Raw genomic sequence first — 12,914 nt, forward strand, 5'->3', positions numbered from 1 at the left:
AAGCTGAAAGGGCACATACCAGGAACACAGCCTGAAGCACAAACTGGCAACCGTTTGCTTGTGCTTTACTCTCTCCAGTTCCTGCACCGTTTTTTCTCTTCCCCAACTGACTACCAACTTTGTTGTGTCACTCTCTCTGGTTCTCCGCTCATGTTCCCTCTATACAGCCTTTTCAAATTACCACAGCCCCATTACCCTCGTCTCCCTTGTTGTATAATTGGAGCTGGAAAAGCATAACAGGGCCGCTCACGTCCAGAGGTCACCATTCCTCTGTGGCTTAAATCCTAGTCCTTCATCTCCGTGGCCACCAGGCTTCCAACAGTGTCAGTCTTTTTGTGTGCAGAAAAAACGTGAAGACTTGTTAGAACTATCTCATCAGAGCCCTATGACCACCATTCAAGCCCTTACTCTGCCCTAGTATTATCCATTAAGAGTGCATTAGCATTGGAAAAGCAATACCATAATAGCATTGGATTGGAATATGGAGCAAATTCAAATTTGAATTGATTGATTTTAATGACAACTGTTGGGTGAACCAATGCCTTATTCACAGGAACACTAGAGGTATATATTTCAACAGAAAATCTCCTCAAAATTAGGCAAAGCCACCATTTCTGACTTGTGTTTAATTCCCTCAAACATAATTCATCTATTCAGGACACTGGCTCAAAAACAGAACAGGCCACACTACAGAGGCCTTTATATCAGGCTCTCTCCATCTGCAACGCTGTAATGAGCGAGAGAGCAGGAACAGTGGGGAGAGAAGGGAACCTCAGTTCAACTGAGGCAGGCACACTTTCTAATGGAAATTCAGATACAATCATCCCAGAATGCACTTCTCTCTGCCTAATAATCGGCCACTAGAACAAGGCCGCCATTGAGACGAAAGTGACTGTAATCTGGTCCACCAAACTCCAAAGCTGCCCGCTATAATTAGCTCCTTTCTCCATCAAACACAGGCTACACACTGACTCGCAAGCAAACCTCTCCTGTAGTACAGGAGAGAGGAGAGATTTAGCAATGGACACATTTGCAGTCACCATACCTTGACAGGCGTGCGACCAGTGAAATCTGCAAATGAGACAGTGAGAGGCCACCGTTTAATTCAGTGGAACAGTGAATTGACATTGAAATGTAATGGCACGCTGCAGGATTTTAAATTGTCGTATTACATTGTTCAATACTCAAATACCCTGCTTACGTGTTTTAAGCATTTTAAAGACAAGCTCAGGTACTTTCAATAACCTCTCTTATTCGATTACTGAGAAGTCAAGTGCTTGATTCTATCATTGGACATGATGTGAGAAGTAGATTTCCCCCTCCACCGTTTCCGTTAGGACGCATGCCAAAACCCTGTGTTTATCTGTTCACATAATATGGGACAGAATCTCTGTTCCAGTGCCCTCATAAAAGCATGTATCCGCATCTCTGGCCTACATCCTGATGAACAAAGCCTGCCCTCCTCTAATCCCAGGAACATGTTCTAGCCCAGGAACTCACAACGAGATCTGCAACCACAGACAGGCAAACAGGCGGGTTAGCAGGCAGACAGACAAACAGACAGACAGACAGACAGGGGTGAGTGGGTATGCTGGTAGTCTGCATGGGCAAATGGCACAGCTATTAGGGGAAGAAGGAGGCTTCCTGAAGAGGTGTGACTGCACAGCAAAGGGCCCAATCAAGCAGAGAACAGAAGTGCTGACAGCTGCTAATGCTTTTACCTGAGAGCCAAAGAGACCGTCTTACTCAGGAAAGTGTGTGTGTGTGTGTGTGTGTGTGTGTGTGAGATAACTTCATCTATAGAAAGATCTTTAAAATAAAGCTGATTATAATAAAAGGAAGATAACTGCATCCAAAAGAAGATTTGATGAATTCAACGTTTTCTTTCCTAATACAGATTCAGATAATTAAACTTGAATTTTGGTTTTCCTCAAATGATGATACAAGAGAGAGAGAGAGAGAGAGAGAGAGAGAGAGAGAGAGAGAGAGAGAGAGAGAGAGAGAGAGAGAGAGAGAGAGAGAGAGAGAGAGAGAGAGAGAAGAAAAACACAGATTCATGGCATTTTGATTGGAGTAACATCCCACACTTCAACAATTTCAGACAATTGTCTACTATCGCATCACAATAATGAATCCCAATTAAGTGAAGCTCAGGCCTATATAATAAATGATGGTATTGTTTAGATGCATTAACTGGTGTGCTTGTCGCTACAGAATACAAATCTGTATCTGGTATGGGAAAACCACTGTCAGAATCACTCAGTCCAAGCCCATTGTGTTAAGGCCAAACTAAAGCCCTATGCAGACATTCACAGAGCTATCTCACTCTGTGAAGCAAGTTACCATTGCAATCCAGAGGTAGGAGAAAAAGAAAACACTTTTAAAATGAAAGTTGAAGGACTCTGACAGAAAGGGAGTGGCTGGCAGGGTGATGATGACCACTTTGCAGTGGCAGTAAGGCATGACACACCAGTGACTATTCTAGCACAGAAATACACTGATAGTGTGTGTTGCTTGGATACTCGTCACCCTTAAAATAATACTGTGAACTTAATCTTACAACATGGAGTGCAAGACATGTAGCATCCAGAGAGGCAAGTTAAATATCTCCACCTGAGATATCTAATTTGTGGGAAAAATGGCGAGACATTCGCTGCACATCCTGTCACCTCCCGGCAAGGCGTAAAGCGCATTAGCTGACTGTGCCACCAGGAAGCCCTGTCCATGCAGCTCTGATGTTCGTGGGACATTTAATGAGAGGCGAAATAATTACTCCTGTCCTGTCCGGACCAGAGTTTTATTTATTTAATTTTTTTTGTTATGACCTAAATCTGTTCTGGACAACTACAATGTTAAAGATACTTCACTAGCTGTGAAGCGCCCAAATTACTTAACATAAAACTGCCTGCTGAGCTGGAATTTCACACGAGTTTACTCGCACATTGACTTCAGAATAAAACATGCGGACAAAGCATCAACTGCAGTTTCAGACCTCCGAGTCCAACCCAAACACTGCAAGCCTTTAAACTACTTACATTCAAGGAGTTTCTGAATGACATGTGTTTTCCAGGTGTTGATGTCGGCTACAAACTGTTTTAATGTCTAGATAATATCCATTTATGACCTCCTTTTTTTCCCCTCTGCAAACTTCCCATTTAAACATTTCACAAGGCAATTAAAGCAACCCTACAAAAGGAGCCGGTTTTAATTTGCTAACACCCAAATATACTATTAGAAATGTACTTATTTTTACAATAAAGGCTTTTAAGCAGAGCAGCACTCATGGGGCTGAGGTTGACTCCCAGTTTCTTCACATTAGCCTCCAAGTAGAATGAAGGAAGAAGCTGACGCATTAAAATATCCCTTTACTGTTATACCCTCTCAGCCTTGTTGAGCATATTAAAATGTCCATTCACTTGGACAATGTTTCGTAAAAAGAAGAGTTAATGCTACATACCATGGCATTCCTCTGTCCCCAGCTTTCGTCCACTCCTTTCTTTCTCTCTGCGACTCACAGCCGGTGAAAGACTTTTAAAAAAACAGATGAAAACACTTCCCACCAGCACACTCACATCGATTTATTTTCCGCTTTTGTTTCAGCCAACAGGCTCTGCGCACAATGCTCCCAACATTACGCGTTTGTTTCCACCAGTCTGAAGTTTTCAGAAAACGAGGTTCATGTCGCTCTTTCTCTTTTTTGATGAGAGAGGGCAAAAAGCAACCAAATATCTCGTCAGGAAAAAAGAAAAAAAAAATCTGTTCAAACTCCAGCTTTCACCACGACAGGGCGAGAGGAGAAAGGGGGAGGCGTCGGAAAGCGCTGTTTCGGTGTGTTTTTCCTTCTTGGTTCAGCCACCACGTTGTTTTGACCAATATTATTTCCTTTGTTGTGTCTAAAATAAAAGAGTCCGTATCAAACGCGATAAATAGTCTCTGCCTTCATGAGCTGAAGCGTTGCTGTTAAGTGTCCAACAGCGCGTCCAAAGCCGCTGTGTTCTCCTTTCTACTGTAAAGCGCAGGACAAGCTTCATGTGTGACGGTGTGTTTTAAGTCTATTTTTTTCAGCTTCCCAATAATGGCGGACCTACTCCCGAATCCAGCATCTCCCCTCCTATTCACAGAGAGAGAGAGAGAGAGAGAGAGCGAGAGAGAGAGAGAGAGACTCGCCTAGCGGTTCAGGGACACAATTACAACACACACACACACTATCACTAAAAACTATTGCTTAGTGACGCTGATTATCGCTATTCACCATAGTGATGACTATGACAGTGGAAAACACCCATTTAGTGCATTTGGATAAACGTGTCATAAAATGAAGAGATAAAGGATACATTTAAAAAAAAAAAAAATAGACAACATTATGCCCGAGCCTTCTTGTGTGAAAAAGAGCTCGTGGTTTGATTTATACATTTAAAAATGTCTACATTTATTTAGACCTTTTCACTTCACCGTGATCTTCCTTTATAATACCTCTTGACGTGTCTTAATCAGACAGAATAATGTCAAGCACCATCATATTTCAGTCTTAAAGTGATAATAAACACTGGAGATCTGAGTTTATTTGCTTCCACCACATCACACATTACAGACAATTCTTGTCTATTCCAGTCCAATCTATTGTATCACTGTTTCCAGGAAGAAACAGAAGCATGGTACTGTCATCATGATTGTAATTTATTAACTTTATCCTGGGCAATTTACCCTCTTGGCCCCATGCCTCTAATTCCACTTCCTTTCACAACTGATCTACATTCTCGCAAACTGAAAAAAAATGTCTTCCTGAAGATTTAATGTTGTGAGGCCTCTTAAGGGATATCACATTAGTGTGACATTGGATTATTGCAAAACCCTGTAGAGCTGCACAGAGTGAAATAAAAACTATCTTACAGGTTAATCCTGATTATTTGTGCTGTACTCTTTGACATCTTGGTAAACAATTACGATGTCCCTTTCATTAAAAAATGATCCAGTCTTATAGTCAAAAATGAAAACCCAAAGGCATGTTTCTTGGACAAAGGTTACCGGTAACGAAAATCTCTGAAATATTCTACAAGACAAATGCCTGGGCTGGCAGCTCAATCAGATGTTTGGTGTCTTAAACTGGGAGCTTCTCCTGGAATTCTTCTCTCTCCCTGTCAGTCCTTCGATGAACTTACTTCCCCAAACATGTAACTCCCATCTGGTAACCTAAATTCTGTGTGATGTCAAACAAATACTTCACTGTTCTGTTAAAACATCTTCATTTATGTTACTCTTTATATTTTTGTATGAGACTGACAGCCTTAAACACAATAAAGAAACTGTATTAAAAGCTTTTTACAGTCAACTTAAAAGCTGTGTTATCCCAACAGGAGTCAGAAAATCATAATGTATAAAGGGCATTGTGCGTGCTTAACAGTTTGACATGTGACCTACCATTAAACACACAGTCTGGCAGGGTTCAAGGTGCACTGTCCCCTCTTTAAATAAGTGCACAAGCTTCTGTCCAATCACATTATAGTTTCTGTGTTCTCTGCAATATTTGCATGACCCCAATCACACAGAGCAAGATTAGCAAGGGTCAAAGTTTTGGATGTATGATCTGCCTGTGGTTTAGACCTAATTCTCTTGATGCTGTCCCAGTGGACCAGCAATATAATTTGATCATTTGACTATACAATCATGATGCACAAGGGTATTTTTGCTATTTATGGTACTATGTTTCGCTTGTATTTTGTTGAGCTATACGTCAGTAACAAAATACAGCAGCAATGGTAAAACGCTTAATTAAATGTTAAGTCTTTCCTTTCTTTGTATTTCTTTTCCCTGTCCCACCTCAGCCCACTCTGTATTTGCAGCTGAAATATTTTTGGTTCCAGAGGGCAACATTCCTTGTTTCACTGTTGTGCAATCCCTGACAATCACAGTCCCCCATCCCCCTATCTCTCCCCAAACACCCTGAAAACTCAAAGAAAGAAAGGACGTCCAATCCGTCCCTTCAAAAGTGCTGTGGTAAACTGGCCACACAAATCAGACCAGTAAACAAACTCTGAGCCCTGACTCTGCAGAAATAAACCCGCAAGTGCCTGGAAAGGCTGGAAATATATAGCCCAGGCCTACAGTCGGTTATGGCTTTTATTTTATTATTTTGTAGACTACTCCATAATGTAAGTCATTCCAAGGTGTGTCACAAACATGATCATATTCATTCACACCCAGACAAGCTAAACATAACACAAAAAAAGTGAGTTGTTGTTTTTAGTATGGTAGGCAATATCATTTTATACTTACTGTAGTGGAAAATGCTCAACTTTGTGTGATAAACATAATCTTGATGATATTTCTGATAAACAGTTATGCAGTGAAATATTTATAATTTCATATCCTAATCATATCTATAAGTTTTAATAAAACGAACATGATATGTCTGAAACATTGTTAGAAAGAGGGTGCTAAAAAATCTTTTGGATGTCGTTATCCTCATCCAATAACTATCCTTTATTTTTCTGTGTTTCTCTCTCGGTATAACAATGTTTTAGGTTTAAGAAAATAAAAGCAACTGCCCTTTAGTTCCTCATGTGATCCGAAGAACGCGGAATTTCCGAAGGATGCTGGTTTTTGTAGTGTAACATTGCCTTCTAAAGGGGCTAAACAGTCTGATGAAAAAACTACATTCACCACAATGCAACGCGACTATGACTGTTCCGGCACTTCCTGTAAGCTAGTTGCGGGCAGCGGACAAGCGGTCGAAGAAATTACTGATGTTTTTTATGTAAAATCGTCGTATAATTGTCGAGGGACGTGATATTCTGGAGCTTCTTTGGTCCATATATAGGAGACGATAATGGTAAATATGTAAAAGAGGAATTATATTTGTGTCTTTTTAAGCTGGTCCATCTTTTCATTCAGTCTTTTGGAGACGTTAGCTTGCTGACTTGTTATAGTAGACTAGGCCACAGAGATGTTATCACGATGTCTTATCACAGATACAATAAACAAAAAAAGCTGTCATCATGCAGATTAAACGAGAATAAATGTGACTTTTAACATAATGTCCTTCACAGGTGTGTTATTAATGTAATGCCTGCTACAAGTTAGTTAAAGCTAACAGTTAGCTTTATAAACCAGTGATCATTACTGATGATAGTTAGTAGTATTTACTGACTGATTTTATATATATATATATATATATGAATGACTGGAAGAAAAGCAACGCTGTTGGTTGTCATGTATCCTTCAAGAGTCTTGTAACATTGATCCAGCATATATAAGGTCAGGTTTAATACATCATCTTTGCCACATAGATCCGCTTCATCCTCATCCAGAACCGAGCAGGGAAGACTCGCCTGGCCAAATGGTACATGCAGTTTGATGATGATGAGAAACAGAAGTTGATTGAAGAAGTGCATGCTGTGGTGACTGTCAGAGATGCCAAGCACACCAACTTTGTGGAGGTACAGGATTAGTTTTTTTTATACATTCACCAGTGTTTTCTGACTTTTCCTATCATGCTTGTTTTTTATCCCTTGAACCAGAACTCCTCATTGCATTTGTTTCTAATGTATAATATCAAACATCAATTTTGTGTAATATGATGTATTGTACCAGAAGAAGAATTAGCTGAGAGATTATTTATAGCGGCAGTCTCGAATGACAACAACAGTACAACAAATAATTTAATGTGTCCAACACGTTTTTTAAACAATCCAAAATGTAAAATTCAAAGCACATATAAATAAAAAGAAATCCTACAAACCAGTGGGTGGCATTCGTGACCCCTGCCAACAGAATTTTTTTTTTTATTGTTGAGAGCCTTTATTTGTTTGTTCTCACAGTTCAGGAACTTCAAGATCATCTACCGGCGTTATGCTGGACTGTACTTCTGCATTTGTGTGGACGTGACTGATAACAACTTGGCATACCTCGAGGGAATTCACAACTTTGTGGAGGTAACTGACACACACACGGAGCACATGATATATGGGCGCAGCAAGTGAACTATGATGAATTACTTTTCAAGGTCTGATTGTTGTTAGGAATGTCTGTAAATGATTTTCATCTCCTCAATATCAAACTGCATTCATGAGAAGTATAGAGCGCAGCCTTTGGATATTCAGTGGAAGAAATCGATATTTGATTGAAAATAAACGCAAGCATCAGAGCATCAGAGACACCCCACCCCCCACCCCCCACCCCACCCCACACATCCTTAGCGACCACCACAACCCAGACAAACATCAACAGACCCAGGATCTGTACATGCAAGCTCCAGGTATTCACAATGCCTAAACTATCTGCCCTGTCACATGACCTCTAATGCCCCCCACGAGGCAAGTCAGAAATTAAACGGGCATTCCCCTTCACTGCCAGGTTCCTGGTGTTAAAATTACAGAAGTGGAAAGACAAAAACAGCACAAAGAGTGTGTAGACAGATGTGACAAACAGGTCAAGGAAGCAAAGTAAACAAACAAACCACAGGTGGACAAAGAAGCATGACGGTCTTGTTCACATGGTCCATAAACACACAGATGTAGTTCCTATAGAATGTGACTCATCTTCTAGTTCAGGGTGTGTTATTATTGACTTGGATCACTCTAAGATAATGCTGGGTCAGATGACGCTGGAAACAAGCCTTCATTAATAATTAAACAAATTGATCGCAGATTGCAGAGAGAATCTGATAACAGCGACAGGCCCAGCCACCGCGACAGCACGCAAACAGGCGCTGTTAGCTGCTTGTTAAACATGAACAAATGATCCGTTTTTGTTCATGAATACAGCGCTCGTCTCTTTTTAGATTCTTATTATATCACACCTGTTAGTTTGCACTGACAGGGATTGCATGTCGGCCCACAGCGGGACCTCGCGCGGCGTGTGTTTTATTATGCACTGTAGCAAATTCTTAACAAGGGGTCGGTCGATCGTCATCCGTTTTAAATGTCACTATGTCGCTGCTCTAAATGATATCCTGTGGAAACGAGATGAGACGAGAACCCGCGTTTTTAATTTGGCACATCTTACACGGATGTCCTTGTAGTGGAAATGAGCCTATTACATGGATGTTAAGTGGATTCAGCAGCTGCTTCAGCACCAGTGGGTTTCTGCTGTCGTGCACCACATGAAGACAGACAATGAATATACAGTACGTCCTCGTGTGTTTGCTATGTGAGCGCATTTAAAGCTTCGCATTGCTCACTGTTCCTGGTTGTTTTTTCAGGTGCTGAACGAGTATTTCCACAACGTGTGCGAGTTGGACCTTGTGTTCAATTTCTACAAGGTAAGGACGCCGCCAAGAATATTTGGCCCTCAAGAGAGTTTGGTATTGTTGTGTGAACGCCGTAATCAGACAGAAGAGGCAGAGAAGCACAAAAGGAAAAAAAAAAGATAGTCCCTCATTACAATGCCATCAGTCATAGACTCATCAGAATCATTTTCAGGGTCACCTCCCTTTCACTCTTTCTGAAGCCCTTACAGATTTCCAAGGTGTCTGAACATCAGTCCAGACAGACTCCAGCTAAACCCCTCCTATGTTTGATGTGTCGTAAATAATGGAAACGAGCAATTTTTCGACTATGTGAGGAATTTCCAGTTTCATCACAGCCTCCCTCCTTTTCTAATCCATCATTATGTGCTGCTGCTCTCAGGCCAATACTATTTCACAAGCTCAGTTCGCCAATTCTCTCAGATGTGTGTCGAGAACCACTGATTCATTCCATGTCTGCGACGTTTATTAAACGGTGCTAAAGTTAGCACTTGCATTTGCTCATCAGTTGTTTTGTTTTTTTTACACCTTGATGAGACAGACGAGTGGAAGGAGTGAGTAAGGCTGACCCCAGAGCAGATGATGACTTCTCATTGTATAGTTGAGCAGGAAAACCTAACCCCTTTCATGTGCATGGAGGAAGATATGGTCACTTTGGTTCGTGGTATTTGTACTTCATTTGAGCCCCAGTTCGCCTTAATCCTCTCATTTCCTTTCATCACGAGGTCAGGACACGCTGTGTCTGTATCTGACTGGCTTCAGAGTTTTTAGAACATCGGACCTGAAACCCCGTTTTTAAGGAACTGCAGGGGTTTGCTTTTTTTTTTTTTTTTTTTTTTTTTGATGAGTTTTCTAAGTAAATTAAAAAAATGTCAGTCATGCATAGTTACATATAGTATAGTAATTACAACCCACAAAATGTATGTAAATTTCGAAGGATCAAATCTCATGAGATCTTTAGTTTCCCTACTAACGGTTGACTTCTTCCTCTAGGCAACTTTTGCAACCATGATCTCAGTGTTTGATCGTAGCGTTTTTGTCTATACAAAGCCACTGCTGATGATGAATGAAGCTCCAAAAAAGTAGATTTGAGCTCGAACCCTAGCAGTGACAGAGCTGAAAACATCAGGCTGTTAGTTTCAGGAAAAAATACAGATTTTCTTTTTTTTGTGGGGGACGGGAGAGTGGGTAGAGTTTGAAATCGGGGACAGACAGAGAGAGAGAGAGAGAGAGAGAGAGTGGAGAATGACATGCAGGAAAGGAGCCACTGGTTGGATGGCCTGCAGGTTTTTTTTTTTTTTTCCTGAACAAAAGAAATGTAATAATGAAGTGATACTAGGCTGTACATTTATTAGAAAAAACAAAACTCACTCAGAAAGTTTGAGAACTGTATTCCTTTCTGTCTCCTCTTTCAGGTGTACACGGTGGTGGATGAGATGTTTCTGGCGGGAGAGATCAGGGAGACCAGTCAGACCAAGGTCCTCAAGCAGCTCCTCATGCTGCAGTCGCTCGAGTAGAAAAACCATCCTGCCTACTTTCCTACCTTACTGCCACCCTGGCACGCAAACCCACCTACTCATTGTGCCGGTGTAAAAGGCCTCACTTCTCTACTCAGCAGACCTCACTTTAAACACAACTTCAGGAGGCATTTTTTTCTTTTTTTTAAATCTAAATATTGTTTGCATACGTAGATGGAGGTTAATTTAGCCTGTTTGTTATAGCAGTCTGTATATAACTGTTGTACTGCTAATGAAGACACCCCTTATAAGGCTATACATTTCAACATGTCAACATTTCATACGCAGAAAACCTAAAAGAGGACAAGCATCCTTCCATTTTACTGTACTTTGTTTTCAGTGACGAGTAAACATCAGCCGCTTTTCTAAGATCACATTAACTCTGGATAACAACGCTGGTGATTACTAGATTACATTTGTCACCTTTGGGAAAACCCAGGGTTGTTATCTTGAGATGACAAAATGAAGAAGTCGAGATCTTGAAAAAAAAAAAAAAACACCATCTGGAAATGACTCGTTTTTATGGAGAAAAAACATGAAAAACTGAAATGTATGGATGCTCGCCCGCTTGCGGATCTGTAGAGATCACCTAAGTTACAATTGACTTTCCCCAGAGGCAGCAGAACAGCTCGTGTGCTAACCAGTCGGTCTTTGCGTTCATCTCTTGTGCGGCGTAGAATCACCACAGTGACTCTGCCTTCTCCCTCTCCTTCCTTTAATATCCTCCAACAGCACTACTTTCCCGAGCGAGCACCATGTATAAAGAGAGAGCGCCTACAATGATCCACGAGTACTGAGCGCTTACTATGGCCGTGCAGCCGTCTCTATAAATCCATGCGAGGACAGACCTCGTCTGTGAAGGGGTATTAGACTTGTTGTCACTCTTGTGCTCATTTAATATCTGGATCACAGTACAAGCAAACTACATCTAGAAAGCCCTTTTGGAGCAATTGACCCAGCACAGCAGGTTCATAATTGAATGGAGTGTACTCAGGTTGAGTGCCATTCTGACGGTGTGTTATGCCAAGCCGTGTCAGATGATGATAATAAACTGAAGGTTCTGTGGGTGCAGATGGCTGCTGTTATTGTTTTTAATGCTAATCATCACATTAAATGGTGTTTGTTGGTCCCACATAAAACAATAGAACAGAACCCACTTAAATGGAGAACGAGCCGGACCCAAAGTACATAAGACCTTAGGTAGTGCTGTGAAGTGTTTGCTTTGTATGAAGTGTGTTTACATACTACAGTGTATCTTGTTGGATATTGTTAAAATGAACAGATCCATTCCTCAAACAGTGGTTCTCCCTCATTATGTCGTCGGAGCAGTATTTGTGTCCATAAAAATAAATTAGCTTTTAAACATGTTTCATGAACTTTGGCCAACACAATCCCCTTCACTCATATCTGTTTGCTGGACTTTAATGATTGACATTATCTGTCATACTCGACTTCCTCTAACCAGTCTGGAGGGTGTCAAAGGTGGTTTCAAATGTTACTGTTATTCAACTTTTGTACGTTTATTTTCTTTTTCTAAATGATTTGGCATTTGTGAAATATGAACTGCATTCCTTATTGTCTCCCTGTGCGAGTCTTTTAATGAATGATGTGATTGTATGTTTTACTGTCTGATTCAACTACCCACATCCACATGTCCCATTATATGTAAATACAAATAAACAGGTGAATACAAAGACTGTCTCTGCTTCAGATTCATCATCTGTGAGATGTGCATTAAGATGAGATCTCAAGTCTTAATCATGTTAACATTAATTATTCTGTTGATTATTCATACATATATTTGTTGAGTTCTATACTTAAAGACATCTGACCAATTTTAAAAATGGTAATACTTGTATATGTGAAATAGTTTTCTATACAAAAATTATTTGTCTAACATTTTAGCACCACCTTGTGGTTAGACATCACCTTATTGGTTATGAGATCTTGACAGCCTGTGTAAGATTAATAATTCAGTCAATATATCCACTTCAACCATATTGAACCTCTCTAGCCGTTCCAGCGACCCAAAAACATAAACCCTGACTGCCTTCAAGAGAAATGATAAGACTAAAGAACGGACGATGAGGCGAATGAATCCCAAATGTGAAATTTCAGGCTGTTAAGTCTGTTGCCTGTAAAAAAAATTAAAT

The 12,914-nt window shown here is 40.6% G+C and overlaps 2 protein-coding genes across 3 annotated transcripts in view; one reads left to right on the forward strand and one right to left on the reverse strand.

The window, feature by feature from the left end:
• arhgap35a (Rho GTPase activating protein 35a) overlaps positions 1-4,169 on the reverse strand; it is a 57,130-nt gene extending 52,961 nt beyond the window's left edge. For both annotated transcript variants that reach the window (XR_013779927.1, XM_079353319.1), the window contains exon 1: positions 3,458-4,169. The gene's annotated coding sequence lies outside the window, so the exon portion shown is untranslated. The remainder of the gene's footprint in view (positions 1-3,457) is intronic.
• A 2,497-nt stretch (positions 4,170-6,666) lies between these two features.
• On the forward strand, positions 6,667-12,455 carry ap2s1 (adaptor related protein complex 2 subunit sigma 1). Its single transcript, XM_079353616.1, has 5 exons — positions 6,667-6,829; positions 7,287-7,436; positions 7,818-7,931; positions 9,200-9,259; positions 10,660-12,455. The coding sequence occupies exons 1-5, from the start codon at positions 6,827-6,829 to the stop codon at positions 10,759-10,761; spliced, it is 429 nt and encodes a 142-aa protein (XP_079209742.1). The 5' UTR covers positions 6,667-6,826; the 3' UTR covers positions 10,762-12,455.
• The last annotated feature ends 459 nt before the right edge of the window (positions 12,456-12,914 follow it).

Source organism: Symphodus melops, assembly GCF_947650265.1.
Source record: "Symphodus melops genome assembly, chromosome: 10".
Classification (NCBI taxonomy): domain Eukaryota; kingdom Metazoa; phylum Chordata; class Actinopteri; order Labriformes; family Labridae; genus Symphodus; species Symphodus melops.